At 40.3% G+C, this 19790-nt stretch overlaps 1 protein-coding gene and 1 non-coding gene across 2 annotated transcripts in view; both read left to right on the forward strand.

Moving 5' to 3' along the window:
• The window catches only part of DNAH14 (dynein axonemal heavy chain 14), a 311703-nt gene that overhangs the window by 74467 nt on the left and 217446 nt on the right, over positions 1 to 19790 (forward strand). The window contains 5 exon segments of the mRNA XM_041749477.1: positions 3696 to 4037; positions 8267 to 8636; positions 10730 to 10920; positions 13910 to 14155; positions 18703 to 18824. Coding sequence (XP_041605411.1) covers positions 3696 to 4037; positions 8267 to 8636; positions 10730 to 10920; positions 13910 to 14155; positions 18703 to 18824 — 1271 coding nt within the window.
• On the forward strand, positions 8816 to 8922 carry LOC121474678. Its single transcript, XR_005983464.1, has one exon. It is a non-coding gene; the product is annotated as a U6 spliceosomal RNA (small nuclear RNA).

Below are 19790 nucleotides of genomic sequence, written 5' to 3' on the forward strand. Positions count from 1 at the left end.
TACTTCAGCTCCTGTTGGCAGAGCTGGGTCATGGTGCCTCTGCCAGCTGCAGAAGGACTTGACTGAGTTGAGCTCATCTTCCTCAGTAGGAGAGGAAAGCAAGTGAAAGATGGGGTGAGTTGGGTTTCAAATTAGACAACTTGCTGTGTCTGCCACAGTTGACACTTAGGCTGTTGACACCCTTCTTCCCATAAGTATTACCACTCTTATTCAGCTGGGTACTGAACCGATTGAGAAATAAGACAACAGGTTAAGGCAAAAAGAGATTAAAATATATCCTTTATTAGTAATAAAGTGGACCTTGGAGAGTTTGGCTTCTGGTTACTTAAAATTAACCTTCCCCCAAACTCAGAGTTAGGGAGGGACCTAACCCACTCAACACTGGCTACTCTGAAACATCATCAACATCCTGGTTCCAGGGAATTCCTTTCCTTGTACAGCAGTGAGCAGAGAGGGACACAGACGCTCTGAGGACAAGGTGACTTTTGAGAGGAAGTACCTGTGCTTTGCTTGTCTACTTTCTCCTTCCAAACTCACTAATCACAGGAGTCACTTCACCTGCCCCAGGAAATGAGCATGAGGTGGAAGGGATACCAGGAAGGCCAGACGAGCCGAGGCCTGCCTCATGGAAACATCAGAAGTAGTAGTAGTGTTGCTCACCATGCACACTATCAGATGAGACATGGCACTTAGTGTTCTGGTGAACTCTAAATAAAGACGGGGTAGAAGCCCCTACTCACCCAATGTAAAATGGTGGAGAAGGAACAGGATAAGTAGAATTAAAACCTCCACCCTGTAAAGAAAATGGGGAAACAGCTATCTGAGGTGGTCTAGAGCAAATATCAAATCTTGCTGGACAGAAGTACTGAGCATTCCCTTCTTTGAGGGTAGAGTAAGCTCTGTCATTGGTCAGTCTGGCAATGCTCAGTCTCTGGGAGGTCTCTCTGTCTGTGACCCCCAATGGGGTCCTGTAGGATGACCCTCTGGATTTGTTATTCTCCACCACCTCATCCAAGCCAGGCATTGCCAAACAATGCCTGAGAATCATACCACAGGGGGTGTAGTATGGGGTGACCCACTGGGGGGTCACAGAGGACGAGTGTTATTAGGCTTGGATTTTCTTCTTAATTTTTTCCTATCTGCTTCTGGTTAATTCCACACTTAAGTCTAGACATGATTTTGAAGCCTGAGAAGTTTTTATTTTTAGCTGCTGTCTGTACTATCTGGCCTAAAAGTATGGTTACGTATCTGGTCCTGTTTGGAACATAGACTTGGGAGGAAAAGCTACATCCTTCATAGTGTCTGCCAGCAAGCTTCCTGCCAGCCCTCCTGTCACAGCTTGTGCAGTGACCATCCATGCTTGATTACAGATAAGGGCCCCAGCCTTCTCTCCTGCTGTGGCTGTCACTCTGGAGCCACCACCAGAATCTAGAACACCGAAGCAGTTAGCTCTCTCAACTTCTGCAGACCTGTGAATTAAATGACCCTCAAGTCAGCTCTGCAAAAGGCAGACAAGAATCTTCTTATCAGAGCTGTAGTTCCTTCAGTCTCTGCTTAGCTTGTTTTAGCATGAGTTCATCTCATAGGATTTCACTGGAACCAGAATATGCAGGACAGCACATTTTTTCCTACTATTTCCCTAATGCTACAGCTTTGGCTAGCACATCTGCTCAGTCCCAGGAAATTGCAGGCAACATTGTGACCCAATATTTTGTTTGCCACCACATAACATATGTTCACAAAAGAAGATGGCCAATAGATAAGAGTATTCTGACCACCACAGTCATCAGGGAGGTGAAAATGACTCACCTGCTTAGACGGCTAGAAGTAAACAGATTGACAATAGCAGGTTCTGAGGAAGATGTGGAGGAACTAGAATGTTCACATGTTGATGACAGTGAAATTCGTGCAGTCATGTTGGAAAACTGGTGATTTCTGGTAAAGTTAAATTTTCTCTTACCGTTTGACCCAGCAACCCCATTCAACATTTACTTACAAGAAATAAAAACAGGTTCACACAAAAACTTGTACTCACATAATCATAGAAGCTTTACCCACAAGTGCCAAAACCTGTAAATGATCCAGATACCTCTTGAGAGGCAAATAAGGAAAAAAACGGTGCGTTCATGCCTTGGAATAGTGTTCAGCAATGAGAAGGGATGAGTGAGTGCCACATGTACTTTGGATGGATTACAAAAATATATTGACCAAAAGAAGCCAGACACATAGGATTACCGGCGGGAGGATTCCATGTATATGTAACATGACAAATACACAACAGATGAGTGGTTTTCTGAGGCCAGAGGTAGGAGGAGATTGTTGGGGATAGGGCACAAGGCATCTTTTAGGGCAATGAAAGTTTCCTAAATATTGATTACAGAGGTAACTATGCCTGTGTATAAATGTGTTAAAACTCATTATGATATAGAGTTAACATCTTTTGTATGTAAATTTGGCTTCAAAGATATAAAAAAAAAAATCCTGCCTTTTCCCTTTACTATTTGAAAGAACTTACCTTATTATTATTATTGTTGTATCTCAATCTCTTTATCTGTGAATTAGGGATAATGTTAGTGACTAATCTAGAGAAGTATGAGAGTTAAATGAGTTACCAATTACAAAGCTTTTAAACACACTCTGGCACATAGTCACTGCAAACCAGATTCCTACAGTTAGAAGGGTCAGGGTTTTTTTAGTTCCGGAAAACTTTCTGAGTTATAATTTTTTTAAAAAGATTTATTAGTTTATTTGTGAGAGATGCATGAGTATTCATTTAGAGCCCTGGAAACATGAGGAAAAAAATATGGCAAAATTGTAATTTGAGTATAGAAATGCAATTACTTTAAAATTTCATAGAATGATGTACATACACTTAGAAAAGTATTGATATTATACATATAATGAGTACATACACTTATAAAAGATAAAAACAGGATTTGGAATCAGATTTGGGTTTGTTGAGAGCTCTGTAACTCACTACATTTCTGATTTTAAGCTAATGAGTGCCTCTGAGACTGTCTGCTCCTGTGCAGACTAGAGAAGATACCACTTAATGAGCAAATGTGCTATCAGAACAAAGTGAGATCACGTACAGAAAACTGGCACATCACTGCCCCCAAACAGGGTAGCAATTCTACATTGTTCACATTGCAGCCAAACCCTTGCTGTAGCTTGTAGCTCTTGGTTTATTTCTTAGAAGCAAAGTTATCCATAATATTACTTCCTTTATATCTTAGTAGCATTTATTTTATGTGCAAGGTACATTCAGGTTCCCTCTGTTAATAATAGAAAGAATTTGAGCATGTTAATGCTCCAATATTAAAACAATAGTTAGAATGTCTAGATGTAAAAAAAAAAAAAAAAAAAAAAAAAGGGGCAGCCCGGGTGGCTCAGTGGTTTAGTGCTGCCTTCAGCCCAGGGTGTGATCCTGGAGTCCTGGGATCGAGTCCCACATTGGGCTCCCTGCATGGAGCCTGCTTCTCCCTCTGCCTGTGTCTCTGCCTCTCTCTCTTTCTCTGTGTGTGTCTCTCATGAATAAATAAAATCTTAAAAAAAAAAAAAAAGGAATGTTTAGGTGATGTCTTCATTTTTTGTGAAATTATAATGATGTAAGTTAGTGATATTAAGAGAGTGAGTAGCTGTGTAAAATAGTGAAAATCATTATTTAATTATCATTGATGTGTTAATAATCCCAGGTAATGGAATCCTCTCTGAGAAAACTGGAATCTGATCCCACTGAAATAGAAGAATTTGTGGAACATTTTACTTTTTTGGATGCAATTTCCTCAAAAATACCTGTATTAGAAAAAGAGTACTCCACAATTGCTCAGCTGTATTCCATTGTACGCTATTACCAGATCCAGATTTCTGAAGAGCAAATTGCCATATATAAAATTATTCTTATCAGGTTTGGGCAACTAAAAACTTCTATGAAGTTAAGTGAAATAAATAAAGATGCATCTATTTCTAGATTCAGAGACAATTTGGACGCACACATCACTGGTCTGCGAGTTGACCTCAGCAACCTAAAGGCCAAGGTCAGTTTTTGTTCTTTAACACTCAGCTGGATCTTCGCTTCATGTAGGCCTAAGCATAAGATATTTGCTTTTTGTGGAATTTTAGGTCAATGATCTAATACAAGTGTTGTTAACCCAGGATCCACAGACAGAATCTTGGTGATTTGTGAGCTTCACTGGAAAGAGAAATTGCATGTCTGTTTTCAGTGACCTCAGGATTCAGCAGTCAGCTGCAGGAAGTGTTGTCGTCTACCCCCGCCACACCCCTACCCCTGCCCCAGTGCCCGATCCAAGAGGCACACCCTAAAGTCTGTGTGGGCCTAAATCTGGGCCAGAAGGAAAGAAGAGGTGTGATTTCAGCCACTAATGAGGGGTAAACTGTAAAACAAGCCTCCAACATCTGCTGGACCCTTCCCTCATGTCAGTAACCATCTTGGGTGCTTTTACACTTTTATCTGCCTAAAGAAAGTGAGAGGTCAGCAGACTTGCTTGAGATGGCACCACAAGTAAGAGCCAGGGCTCTGGAAGCCTTGCCTCTGTGCCTCTCTGCCCTCACCCACACTGCCAGTTATTAGCGCCCCATGGAGTCACTACAGCTGGAGTTCCTCAGTGGATTAGACACAGTGTGATTCGTTGCAATCACTGGTTTTTCAGTTTTTCCATCGACACAGTAGATCGGCACCATTTCACACAAATACAGTGAAGATGAAACAAATTAGTCCTGAAAGCAGTTGGTGCACATACCCCATTGGCAACCTTTAACATCACCCTAGAGATGTATACTCAAAAACAGAAGTTTGTGGTTTGCACAGTTTATGTGTGTTGAGTGCACGAGGCTGGACACCACCTGCAAGGGAGGTCTGTGTTATAGGCAGTTTACTGCCAAGTGCTGGTGGCAACCACATGGCAGGCCAGGGGCATGAAGCTGGGGCAGGAGAAGGTTTGTGCCCTTGTCACACAGGGTTTGAGGTGCTGTGAGCATCAAAAACTGGGGTGGCTCTGCAGAGCTGCCCCCAGCCCTCCCACCGGTGTGATAGTGGGTAACTTTAGCTCTTCTTGGCCAGGACAGCTTCTGGGAAGAGACTCAGGTGTGCAGAGGGAGTGTCTGTCGTCAGGTCACTGACACCGTCCCCCACTCCTATCCCCTCCCTCCTCCTCTTGCCCAGTAAGCTTTCATCTCTGCTGATTGTGGTTTTTCACTTCTAAACTTTCTATTGGGTTCTTCCCTACATTTTTTCATTTTTCTTTCCTAAGAATTTCTGTTTTCCCATTGGTTTCAAGAACATTTGTCATTTTTTGGTAGGACATTTTTTTTTTTATCATACCTGCTTTAAATCCTTTGTCAGGGGATCCCTGGGTGGCACAGCGGTTTGGCGCCTGCCTTTGGCCCAGGGCGCGATCCTGGAGACCCGGGATCGAATCCCACGTCAGGCTCCCGGGGCATGGAGCCTGCTTCTCCCTCTGCCTGTGTCTCTGCCTCTCTCTCTCTCTGTGACTATCATAAATAAATTAAAAATAAATAAATAAAAAATAAAAATAAATCCTTTGTCAGATAATTTTAATATCTGTGTCTTTGAGGCATTGGTGTCTGTTGAATCTTCCTATGCGAGTTGAGGTTTTTCTGATTTTTTATATGCTGAATAATTCCGCGTTCTGTATTTTGGATTAAATATTAAGCTGTAGGAGTCTCTTATTTAAACCACATAGAATGTTGGTATTTTTGTTTTAGTAGGCAGCTGACCTAGTCAGGTTTGAGTCCCAAGTCCCAACCCATGCTCTTTGGTCTGCGGTCCCATTGTCATTTTAGCTGTCACAGCCTCAGCAGGGCTGCTCAGACGTGTCCCCCTGTGCACCATGGGGTGCTCAGTCTCATTCTGGGTGCTGGTCTGTTAGCTGAGTCTCCAAGTCTTAGATCCCTCCAAGTGTGTGCAGCTTGGCAGGGTGGGGAGGGTGGGGGATGCAAGTGCTGCACAGAGCGCTCATCCTCCGGGGTCCCTTTCTCTCTGTGCTCTTCCCAGAACTTCCCACATTCCTGGCACTCTTCTTTCCGGTGCTCTGGTTGGAAAGCTGGGGTTGGTTACCATGCTCTGCCGTTCACTTCCATCACTGTGCACACTTGTGGGCACAGCAGTGGGAGGAGAGCCAGCAGTCCGTGGGGTTGTCCCTCTCTGGAAGCACAGCGAACTACAGCAGAGAGGACAGTCCCCACCCCTTGGAGTTTCAGCATCTGAGGTTTTCAGGCCACCGGCAGTCATACCACCTGGGGACTACTTGAGGGCTGGAACATGAGACAACAGGGGAGAGAATGTCCACAGCTGTTGGAGGACCACCAGGGCTGCACAGCAGTGAAGGCTCTGGGACCTGGCCCAGTTCCAAGGACCCAGGTTAGGGGTGAAGAGAGGATTCCTGCTGAAGATGGGCCAGGGCCATGCCAGTCCTGTCTCCCCAGGAGCCCCACATCCCCCTGAGTTCAGTGCAGTCCAAGGTGCAGAGCCTGAGCACTCAGGGGGGCCTGGTAGTGTTCTTACTGAACTTGGACTTCACACAAGTGGGCCACAGAGAAGCCTCAGGAGCCTGAGCAAGAGAATCCTTGCCAGAACCTTTGCTGCTCCTTAAGCTGGCAGCAGGAAGTTCTCCCAGAGCTCTCAGGGTATGTGGCTGAAGCTCAGGCCCACGTTGTCCACACTGAGTTAAGGCCTGGGTGTGGGGAAGGAAACGGGTACATTTACTGCTCACCTGCTTCCAGGGCCTGCCTTGTGCTCTGTGCTTTCCAACTCCTCAGGTGGCTGCTCCACAGGGAGAGCCAGGTGGGGTAGGTGGACCCTGTCTTCTCACTTCAGCAGTGTAACCTTTCACATAATTTCATTTGTATACCTGATGGCTGAGATCATTTTGTGAGGATCTTGACTGGAGGACCGCTGATAGGACTGGTGAAACTTGAGTGCATATGAGCCAGTAAGATCATTTCTGGGGAAATGATTTCTGGGAAATGATTTCCCAGAAATCACTCACCAACAAACAAAATATTAATGAATGGAAAATTATGGGAGAAACCTAAGGAAAACTTTTATTATGTGTCCATTATATGAGCATCCCTTTTACAGATAATATGGTAAGCTCTGTCCATTATCATGAATACCGTTTGTCAGTTTTATGCAGCATGGCCACACCACGTGTAACACAATGTCACATGCAATTCCACAGGTTGGATTTTTTAAAAGAGTAAGATGATAGGATTGAAATTCACTTATTCAATAAGTTTTTAATAAAAACTGCTGTCTATATTTTACAGTAGTAGGTTTTGTTAGGTATTCAGAAATAAACAGATAAAACTATTCTTAATCCTGAGAAATTTATAATTTAATAAGGGATTTATCAGGGCAAACTTCTACTTATGTCTTTTTTTGGAGGTCGTTGTTGCAAAACGTCCACAATTTTTTTTTTAAAGATTTTATTTTATTCATGAGAGATGCAGACTGAGAGAGAGGGAGAGGTAAAGACACAGGCAGAGGGAGAAGCAGGCCCCATGCAGGGAGCCCGATGTGGGACTCGATCCCAGGTCTCCAGGATCACACCCCGGGGCCAAAGGCAGGTGCCAAACCGCTGAGCCACCCAGGGATCCCAAATGTTGACAATTTCATGTGCAGTAATTAAACTAAAACAAGGCAGCATGTAACAAGCACCATAAAAATAGTACAAAGTTATGGGGTGCACCTGGCTTTCTTGGTGGAGCAGTGTGTAACTCTCAATCTCAGGGTTTTGAGTTCAAACCCTAGAGATTACTTTAAAAAATATGGTCTTCCAAAAAAATATGTTAAACAGGATAAGAAAAAGAAAATGGCCTCTGGAGTCAGTACGATGCCCTGGAGGCCATACCCTGAAACTACCACCTAACCATTTAATGATGTGACAATTATTTGTAACTTTAGAAGTTCCTTGAAAAATTGTGAAAAATACAACTATCAGGATTGTTGTACAGAGTTAGTAACGTAATGTGTTACCACAGAGCCCAAGATAGAGAAGGAACCTGACAAATTATATGTATGATGATAATTAAAATTTATCATAGTAAACACACATAATTATAAATTAAAGACAGTCTCTTCAGATGATTGTAAGTAATGGTTGTTAAGCCTTCAATTATGCGCTGAAATGCTATCAAAACACGTTTACATCCTGGATACTGTGATACCTTAGAATGTTTTCCTGTTGTACTTTATTTATTTATTTTTTTTCCTGTTGTACTTTAGATAAGAACTCCCATTCTGTTGTGTGCTGGCACCCGCGTGGACACAGCCATGGAGTTGATGCAGACTCTCACAGAGGAAACTGCTAGTTTAGCTCATAAGGCTAAAATGTACTCCAGCTACCAGAACTGCTTTGAGGAGATCCAGTCTCACATGCACTCTCTGAACATGGAAGAGATCACACAGCTTGTCCTTGGGGAGGTTTCGGACATTGAATACGACCTAACCCTGAGGAAGCTATTGTGGGAGGCCCAGGAGGAATGGAGGACACTGTTCTGGGAATGGAGGAATGCTACTTTTCACAGCATTGATATAGAATCAGTACAGAGAAGTGTCTCAAAATGGATGCACAAAATCACTGTCCTAGAAAAAGGCAAGTGTCTTTCTGGAGTTTCCCACCTATTGATTACATGCAAAGTGGCCTCTGGGCCAGGAAGATCATTGTCCTCAACCTTATTTCTTTACCTGTTCCCAAGGCCTGACCATTAATGGCTGGAGAGGCAGTACAGTAGAGTAGGGGTAGGAATTGTTTCCTGAAGCAAGAAAGAGATCGTGCTCGCTTCGGCAGCACATATACTAAAATTGGAACGATACAGAGAAGATTAGCATGGCCCCTGCGCAAGGATGACACGCAAATTCGTGAAGCGTTCCATATTTTTTAAGAAAAGAACCATGGTGTTAAATCACTAAGGATTTTCAAATAAAGTGTTTGTTAAAGTAAAAAAAAAAAAAAAAAAAAAAGAAAGAGATCAAAACTTTGCAAAAACAGTTTTAAGTAATTAATAATATTTTGTATTCTTTAAAAGTTGTTTCCTTAGGCAGAACCACAGACACTTCACTATGATCATGGCTCTTCTTTGGGCCAGACATGCTTTGATGACAAAGGCCTACCTGCAGAGCATTCACCCAGATCCTTGCTGTTTACACCTACAGTTTCCTTTGGCCAGTGGGGCAAATAGCTAAAAAGTCATTTTGAGAGGTTTCCTTTCTGCTGATCCTCAAATCTGAAACCTTGCCAACATAGAGATGCTGTTTCTATTTGAATACTTATATAAGATCTGTCATCTCCACGAGGCTAGCATTTGTTTTTGAAGCTCCTCCCTTACCTCTCACAAGTACCTCAAGCTCTAATTTCCTTTCTAGAAAAATATTTTAATTTGCTTGTTTTTGAGTTATATAAGAAAAATATCAGGAAAAGTTTACAAATGAGAAAAGCTGGGGGACAAATTGCCTAGAGCCTTACTGCTTCAATGTAGCATTCATTCTAGGCATCTTCCCCCCAGTACTTTGTCCTGTGTTTCAGAGAATGAGGTGTGAAGTATATTATATTCATAGTTTCCCAGGTAAAAAATCTTGCTATTTGCCAAAATGTACTTACAAAAAACATAGTTTCTCTTTTCTGCTTTTCTTTCACTAGGTCTTGAAAAACATTTTATCATTCATGGCTTTCTAAAAGAAGCCCCATTTCAAACATTTTATCATCATCATTCATGGCTTTCTAAAAGAAGCCCCTTTTGTACAAATTGGATATTCAGGTGTATCAGTGTAGTCTCCAGTTCTTTTTTTTTTTAAATTGGTGTTCAATTTGCCAACATACAGAATAGCACCCAGTGCTCATCCCGTCAAGTGCCCCCCTCAGTGCCCATCACCCTCTCCAGTTCTTCTGAGTCCCCAACTCTGGCTGTTTCTCTGCCTCCTCTCTTTTTCTTTTACAAGTTGAGTAAAAAGTTTATGAGGTTTGAAGTTTCAACTGTAGAGGTTTTGAGTCCTGTACGTCAGTGGTTTGTCAATGCTAGAGGACAGACCAGTACTGGTTGATGGCAAGATTTGTAAAACTACATTTCTTATATTTCAGTGTTAAATCTTTTCTTTATGAAATGATGACAGATTTTCTTCCCCTTGGTGTTCCTCCTTACTAAGCAGAATTTTAAAACCCAAAAACCTGTAACAGTCTTTGGAATGTATATGCATGTACCTGTCCACCTGTATATCTAGTCAGTAGAAAACTGGGAAATTCTGTGGTAGATGGCTTTTCCCAGTATCAAATTTTCTAAGAAAACTTGGCTTAGGTGGTCTCAGATTTTAATCATCAGTCCTGATAGCTATTTTTTTCTCTCTCTTTTTAAAATATTTTATTTATTTATTCATGAGAGACACAGAGAGAGGCAGAGACAGGCAGAAGGAGAAGAAGGCTCCCTGCGGGGAGCCAATTGTGGGACTCAATCCCTGGACCCTGGATTACACCCTGAGCCGAAGGCAGACGCTCAACCATTCAGCCACCCAGGCATCCCTATTTCTCTTTGTTTTAATCCATAGTCGATCTTCTGGGAGGGTGATGTTAATAAAACTCATTGTCTTAATGCAAACTAATTGATAAATGAGAATTACACTAAATAGCAGATGCATTTTCTGATTAAAAATATATTATGAATGTATCATAACCTTCTGCACCATTGGTATTTATAGGTTTACCTAAAAATGACATAGTCACCCATCTTAAGCAATCAGTGACAGAATTTAAGCAAGAACTGCCTATTCTCATGGCTCTAGGAAACCCCTGTCTCAAGCCAAGGCACTGGGAGGCTCTCCAGGAGATAATTGGAAAGTCTGTTTCTCTTGATAAAAACTGTACAGTAGAGAATCTTCAAGCACTCAAGGTAAACAAATATTTAAAAAATAGGTTGAAATACTAGAGGGGCCAATTTTAAGCAAGCCAGTAAATCTACAAGGAATAGGAATTTAAAAAGTGAGAGGTTTGTGGACTGAGAAGGTGGGAACAGCTGGTGGAGGTCAGGTGGCTGAAGTTATGGGTAGCTACAGGTACGACGTGCCATTTGTTATACCATTGTCCTGGTGATATGGAAACAGTGATTGTGGTTTTCATGTGTGACAAATGAAGCTAGTGTTTTATTGCTTAACAGTGCTACTTCTTACAGAGACACAGGAACAGAAACATCCAAACTACTTACTCATTTCACATAAAATGAAAATACATTAAGATCATGTTAGGATAGCTCTGCCAAATCACTTGATACTCTATTTAAAATACACAGGAACTATTTGATTTGCCTTCTAGGTTTTGTTATAAAAATAGATTCCATGATTTTTATGGTTAAAAGTTGTTCTGTTTTCAGACCTAGCCTACAGTAAGCTTCATTTATATTTCAAGCTTTGTGGTTAATAGTATCCAATGTAATGAGAGACAGTATTTTATAATTTTCTACAAAATGATTTATTATAATGAAGAAATGGGAAATTTTAAGGCATTTAAAAAGAAGAACTTTTAAAAGACAACTTTAGTTGATCTTTAAAATTTGATTGCTGTGTATCTCGGGCCCTGGCCTCAGTCTTCTACCTAAACTCACATGTTCACTTTGCTGTTTCAGAGATACCTCGCAGTTAGGGTTCTCCACCTCCCAGGTGATTCTCTTCCCTCCCTTCCCCATATCAGCTAAGGGCATCTCGTTGTTTTTCAGTTGCTTAGGCCAAAAATCATGAAATAATCTTTAAATCTTCTCTTACTTTCTCACTTCTCACCCCATCTAAATCTCTCATCCTTTCGTGGATCGTGACCAGGCCTCCTGACTGATCCATGTACCAATAGCGAATACAGCAAAATATCTAGATTATTTCAGAACATATGCTTTAATGTCAATGGCTAGGTTTATTCAAAACAGCATTCCAGAAATGAAGCACAATGGCAATGACATTTTCCTTGTCAAAGTTTTGGGTTATTGGAGTCATCCCTGGGCAAGTCAGGTAAAGGGGGAAGTTTGGAAGTCTAGCATAGCAGCAAGCAACAAAAGTGAGGGCAGGCAGGCAGGCCTTGAGCGGATCAGCTGGTAGCCTTCCTGGGGTTGGTGACTACAGTAGCTCAGAAGGTTCCAGTAAGCTGTCCCTGTATTTCTAACGTAAATGGAGAGTTTAAAAAGGAATTCCCATGCAGCTTTTGGAGGATCCAAATTAACATAATTCAACATCTCAACAAGAATGAACAAGGTCTTCAGCCTTTGAAATACTGGAGCCAGGAATCAGAGGAACCCTTTCTTCCTGAGGTTGATTGGTATAGTAGTCAGAGGGGATACCTGGCAATCAGCTGCCAAGAGTTCATGGAAGATTGTGATCATGCTATTTATTTGACAACTTATCTAGTATAATATGTGTACCAAGATGGATAGGATTTGGACCAGAAACTCAGCCTTCATTTCCGAGAGCATGCATTTCATGGGGTCGACCCAGGATCGACCCAGCAGTCATGCTGCAAGACTGCCCAGGACAGTCTGTGGCAGGAGTTCTTTTGTGATTGTGTCAAATGAATAAATTATGATGTTCTGTAACAGCCATTTCTGTCCAACACATTATGTACATTATGTAGGCTCTGTAAAACCTATGACGTGAAAAGCATGTTGCAAAGTAAATTAAGAGGAAGTGGTCAGTAATATGCATAAAATAATCACAGTCACTTCATGGTTGATCTTTTTCACTTTAGAAACCAGGTGCTTTATCATACAGGCAGATAATCAATAATAGGCATTAAGGTTCATCTGAAGCCTCCTAGTCACTACTAAGTTAATTGGGAGATCTGGCCATTTGTCAGGCCCAAAACTTTGACCATAAGGACTTGAAAGGGCTCAATGCATTTGGTTGAAATTTTGCTTTACACATTATCAGTATCTGGATTTAGTTACTAGCAATTTCAGAATGTCAACATTAAACAAAAAGTTCTTTTTTCAGCAAACTTGATGGTTCAATGTTCCTTATCTGCTTTTGGCTGGATAGTCTGTATCAAAAGGCAAGCCTCCTTGCTAAACTGTTAAATGAAGGCCATAAGCAGTCAACCAATTCCACTGTTGATACCCATCTTTGGCAGATGATGAACACTAGTTGTAATTGCTGAGTCCCCTGAGCTGCATTACCAGAACATAGGGGTTAGGCATTACTCTTGAACCCTGTGGAGTAGACATATGGAACAGTGGTAGATTCTTCTTTTAGGGATAAAAGCAATGAGCCCAGCTTGTTAATTCTATGATGTGGGAATGAGAAGCTCTCCGAGTATCTCTGTTGCCATGAGTGAGCCTGGAGATCTTGTATCAGGATCTTGTCCTATGGGAACTGGCAGTCAGTGGACATTATTAGAAAGGCCTATCTGTACTCCCCTAATTTGTTGTGAGAGCCATGTAGCCTCATGGCAATAGAACGCAGAAAGGGAAGCCATGGAAAGCTTGGGTCCATTAGGATTATGTTCTCTCATAATTGTATCTCGAGGATTATTGTAGAAAGTAAAAGCATGTTACTGAGATAAAACAGTGGGCATTAGTGCAGAGAAAAGAAAGCTGGAATAGGTAAGCCATCTGCACATGTACAGAAGGTGCTGTTAGCTTTTTTTCATATGAACTAGAATTAGAGGAGATACACATAGTAATGAGAGATTTCACTGAGTGTGTAGAACGTGAAATGGTTAGAATGAATAAAGCCTGAGAAGGGCCGTGTCGTTCAGGTTGGGACCCACAATCTTGGGTCAGGGCATCACTGAGCTGGGACCAGGTCTCCAGGACCTGTGATGTGCACATTCACCTACGTCTTGTGCTGCAATGTCTCAGGAATCATTCATCTGATGAGTATAAAAGAATAATGTTTTCATTTTAGATGTTTCAATACGAAAATGAAATTAAAGAAATCTCAACCTCTGCCACTAATGAAGCTGCTCTGGAGAAACTGCTATTTAAGATTATTGATCAGTGGAATACAACCCCGTTACACTTAGTTGTTCATCAGTCAGACACGTTGTCCATCCTGATCATTTCATCCATAGACGACATATTAGCTCAGTTAGAAGAGTCGCAAATGATACTTACAACAGTTAAAGGATCTTCGTCTCTTGGACCCATTAGGGTAAATATTATGACAAGGGGAAAATATGTTAATTGTTTATAGCTTTATTTATCACTTGAATTTTTTGCATTTTGCAACCTTTTGAATTGTATTAATCATTCACATACTTACATAAATCATTCCACATACTTCTATGGAAATGAGATTGAATGTTAGTAGCTTAAATACTAGATAACTTTTTATGGAATCATTAATTCACGAAGAAATGTTATAAAGTTCAATTTGAGCAGGTAAAATAAATTTGTATGAATTATAAAACTATTACCCTATAAACCATGACTTATTAGCAGTGCCACTGCTGCTAGAAATACCCGCAGTTCTAGCAGGGTTCATGCCAAGCCCATTGCCTGCAGACTCCATACCTGTGTGTTCCTATAGCTACTGCTAGAATGTCAGCCTGTACATACACTCTCGTAGTTAGGAATCGAAGCACAGGGCTAGCTGGTATTCAGTGTTCTCCAGTAATCCCTCTCTGGGAATCCCATGTCCAAGACCATGATCAAGGATCATTTAAAAACTTAAGGAACCTCGACAAGATATGTTATAATATAGAGATACTTAATAGTAAGGTTATCATATTTGACAGAGATAGAGTGAGAGAGAGAGAAGTGTGCACCCATCAAATGGAAATCACATTATTTGCAAACACATCAGCATTTAGGGAAAATGTCAGTTAACTGAACCTTAGAGGGGGGAAAAACTCAAGAAATTACAAAAAAGGGGATGAACCATATAGACTATATTCTCTAAGCGTATTAAAATAAAAAAATGAACAGCAGAAAAACAGCAAAAAATAGACAAAACTATCACAAAAGACTAAAAAATTCAAAGCATCCTTAAGAATATATAGGAAATGGGGGATCCCTGGGTGGCTCAGTGGTTTGGCTCCTGCCTTTGGCCCAGGGCATGATCCTGGAGTCCCAGGATTGAGTCCCACATCTGGCTCCCTGCATGGAGCCTGCTTCTCCCTCTGCCTGTGTCTCTGCTTCTCTCTCTCTCTCTCTGTGTCTTTCATGAATAAATACATTATTTTTTAAAAAAAAGAATGTATAGGAAATGTAATAAAAAATTTTTAATTAAAAATAAAAGGGAGAAAATTCTAAATCAAACACTGTCACAGTTGGCTTAAAGCCCCATGAAAAGGAAGATTTAGAACACCAAATGCCTTTATTAAAAAGTAAAAATGAATTTAGTAAATGATACCTTAGGCATACTTTAAGAAACTGAAGAACAGCCACACACACATGGACCTCCACTTCCAGGCAAGATACAGTAGAGGGACCAGGTACACCATCCTGCCTGAAATACCCAAAGCTGAACAGGAAAAAGTAGCTGGAGCTATGGTTTTCAGGACACTCGATATTAGGAATGGAACGATAAGGATCCTTGAGAGATGGGAAACACACAAGAAGCCCCATGGTTGCTCCAACTTGAGTTTGCAGGCCTTGGTGGAGTTGAGAGTAATCCAACCAGAGCCTGGTAGACTGCCCGATAGGAAGAGATGCTGCTGAAAGTTAGAGGATGCCATAGCTTGCAGGGCGAAGTACCAGGAAGGATACTCTAGAGAGCCATGGAAGCTCTCTATTCAGGTACTCCACAGTCCCAAGTGCTGGGATGTGAATTGGAGGAAATTCCTTGAAACCAGAGAGATGACTGCTTAAGAGGATCTAAGGGAGCCATTCATACAACTCTGGGAGTAGCACCCATATCCACCAGCCGCAACAGGAAGCAATGATTTGTACACATTATAGATGGAGCCATTGAAAGGATCTTGCCACAGTAAAATAAATGCTGTTCTAACAGATCTGAAAAGCAAAACCCCAAATGATGAAACTGTTTCAAAGTGATTTACCAGCACTCAGAACAAAATTCAAGAATATTTATAGGAATACAAAAATAGGGGTCCCTGGGTGGCTCAGTCAGTTAAATGTCTGCCTTCAGCTCAGGTCATGATTCTGGGGTCCTGGGATTGAGCCTCACACCAGGTTCCCTTCTGCGTAGGGAATCTGCTTCTCCCTCTCCCTCTGCCTGCCACTTCTGCTTGTGCTGTCTCCCTTTCTCTCAAATAAGTAAAATCTTTTTTTTAAAAAAAGTAGATCTATAGAAGATCATATAGGCCAAATAGAAATATAAAGACCAAACTCAAACTTCTATGGATGAAAACTATAATATCTGACATGAACTATGCGCTAGATGAGATTGACAGCAGATTAGACATTGCAGGAGAGAGGATTAGTGAATTTAAACAATTTTGAAAAAGAAGAACAAAGTTGGAAAATCAACACTACCTGACTTTAAGATTTAATTGTAAAGCTACAGTAGTCTAAACTGTTTCATATCAGTTTAAAGATAGAAAAATGGAATAGAATTGAGTACAGAAATAGACCCACAAATATACAGACACCTGATTTTCAACAAAAGTTTAAAGACAATTCTGAAAAGAAAGTCTTTTTAGAAATAGTGCTGGCAAATTAGGCAGTTGCATGCAAAACAAAATTTTAAGAACACTTCAAGCCATGTCTTGTAGCATATATAAACTTTTAACTCAAAAATTGATGAAAACCTAAAACATCAGAGACATTTTTGAAACATTAAGAAGAAACCATTAGAAAAAATTTTGTGACCTTGGGCCAGCTAGGTTTCTTCAGTAGGACACCAAAAGAATGATCAATAGAAGGATTTCATCAAAATTAAAAATTTGTGCCCTTCAAAAGACACTGATAAGGGGAAAAAAATACAAACCAAGACTGGAAGGAAATATTTACAAAGTATGTATTTGGTAGTAGAAGATATAGTAGTAGATAGTAGTAGTAGAAGATATAGGAGAAAGATATTTAAATGAGTTGCATGTGGTAAATGCAACTATATTATAGTTATATAATATGCAACTTATAAATGCAACTTATATATTTAAAAATATATACAGAATTCTCAAAATAAAAATCAGTAAAGAAATGGGCAAAAGATTTAAGCAGACACTTCACCAAAGAAAATACTGGAATGGAGAATAAACATATGAAGATGCTTATCTTCATTATTCATCAGGGAGAAGTTAGAATCCTAGTGAGGTACTGCTACACCCCTTATGGAATGACTAAAGCTAAAGAGACTGAGCATCCCAGGTGCTGGCAAGGATGTGGGAACGGGGAGCTCTCACTGATGTGTGAAGGGTAAAATGTTATGTACACTCATTTAAAAGGTTTCTTAAAAAGTTAAAAAAATAGACCTACCACATGGTGCAGGCATTCCACTCTAGGTGTTTACCAAGAAGAAAGGAAAGCCTACGTCCACACCTGAATATTCATAGCAGCTTTATTTATAATAGTGAAGAACAGGAGGCACCCCAGGACTCCATCTGGTGGATGAGTATATTGTTGTCCATCTATAAAGTGGAATACTACTCAGCAGTACAAAAAAGAAATACTGACATATCCAACAACAGGAATGAATCTCAAAACAATTCTGCTGAGTGAAAGAAGTCTGACCAAAAAGAGTACATACTATACAGTTTCATTTATAGAAAATTCTAGGAACTGCCAACCAGGCTATGGTTTCAAAAAGTAGATCAGTGGTTCCCTAGGGATGGGAATAGGCAGGGGTTGGAGGAAGGGATGCCACAGGCTGCAAGAACCTTTCCAAGGTGAAGGATGTGTTCATTATTTTGACCGTGGTGATTGTGTCACAGTGATTAACATAAGCCAAAATGTTCAACTGTGCAATTTGAAAAGGTGCCATTTACTATATGTCACTTATGCCTTAATAAAGTTATTGAAATATAAATTAGATGTTAAAAGAAATATGGAGGTGCATAGTAGAAATATAAATGAAGTGCATGTGGTTCCCTCTGAGGAGTCCAGTTAGGCGATGTGCCAGTCTACTGATTTACAAGCATTTTAGTACTAATTGATTTTTAATCATTTTCTTCTTACTTTAATAAATATACAAGTCAGAAAAAGATGTTATATCCACACAATTTTTTTAATTCAAAGAATGAAAAAAACCTGTAAGTACTAATTTAAATCCTCTCTAAAAGACAAAGTCAGGGATCCCTGGGTGGCGCAGTGGTTTGGCGCCTGCCTTTGGCCCAGGGCCCGATCCTGGAGACCTGGGATCGCATCCCACATCGGGCTCCCAGTGCATGGAGCCTGCTTCTCCCTCTGCCTATGTCTCTGCCTCTCTCTCTCTCTCTCTGTGACTATCATTAAAAAAATAATAATAATAAATAAATAAAAGACAAAGTCAGGTTAAAAAAGTTACAAAACAATGTGTATAATATGGTTGCACTAAAGATATTACTTGTACATATATACAAAATATTTAAAGAAAGGACTGAAAGAATATACATATCAAAAATATTTGTATGTTGTATAATGAATAAAATAAAGTTGTATAAATAGAACATCTCAAATGTCTCCCAAAACTAAATATAATTAGATTTACATTTATTTATGTGATCCTCTATGTCTGTGACTGATAATCACCTTTGATGTCAGTATTTCTACTAAATGAGTCTTTAGACTTTATGAATGTGTATGTTCATCTTATAGGATCTTGTGGATGAGTGGGATCAGAATTTGACTCTCTTCTCTTACACTCTTAAGGAATGGATGAATTGTCAAAGAAATTGGCTCTATCTTGAACCAATCTTTCATTCAACCGAAATACAAAGGTAAAAAAGCCATAATGAGGTTAAAAAATGCGTGGTGGATATTTATTGCTTGTGATTCCTAAGAAGTCGTTTCTTCAGTGAATGCTCTAAAATAACCCACCTATAAGCACAGGTGTATAAACTGTTGAATTGTGTTTTCATGAAAGATTGCAAGCATCATCTTTTTTTCTAAGTCCTATTTCTCAATTATTGATATAAAATGATTAAGGACTGGGAAAGGTGCATTGGATAGTTCATTATAACCTATAAACCACAATGCTGTGTGTCTACTGAGTTCTGGAATATTAGTGTGGTTTTTATATCAATAATGTGTTTCTAATAGCATTCATACATGAATGGTAATTTTTTACTTCAGATCATGTAAAAGAATGGAGGTCCTAGATGGTGAAAATTCTACCTTTTCTTTTTATTCATAGCATTCAAATTAATTGGTCTCTCTTTAAAGTGACTGGTCTTGAGAGTGTGTAAGTTGTGACACATGTATTATCTAGATAGAATTTTTTTTTAATTTTTTAAAATTTATTTATGATAGTCACAGAGAGAGAGAGAGGCAGAGACATAGGCAGAGGGAGAAGCAGGCTCCATGCACCGGGAGCCTGATGTGGGATTCGATCCCGGGTCTCCAGGATCGCGCCCTGGGCCAAAGGCAAGCGCCAAACCACTGCGCCACCCAGGGATCCCCTAGATAGAATTTAAAGTGTTGACCGTAAATCACACAAGCTAATCTATGAGCCACTCTGAAATAGGGTAGGAAGTCATAGAGCATGTATTTGTAAGGTGTGTTAGATGATAGAGGACCTTGAATATCAGGTCCAGTATTATGAATTTTATTTTGGGGGCAAAGGGGAGCTGTGAGAGGCTCACAAAAAAAAACTGTCTAGATGTGACTACTGCTCTGCAGGGAGCAACATCCATTTTTGTTATAAATGTATATTTCTTGTCCAATGTTTCTTCTATCAACCTGTA

The sequence above is a fragment of the Vulpes lagopus genome, chromosome 1 (assembly GCF_018345385.1).
Source record: "Vulpes lagopus strain Blue_001 chromosome 1, ASM1834538v1, whole genome shotgun sequence".
In the NCBI taxonomy this organism is placed as follows: Eukaryota; Metazoa; Chordata; class Mammalia; order Carnivora; family Canidae; genus Vulpes; species Vulpes lagopus.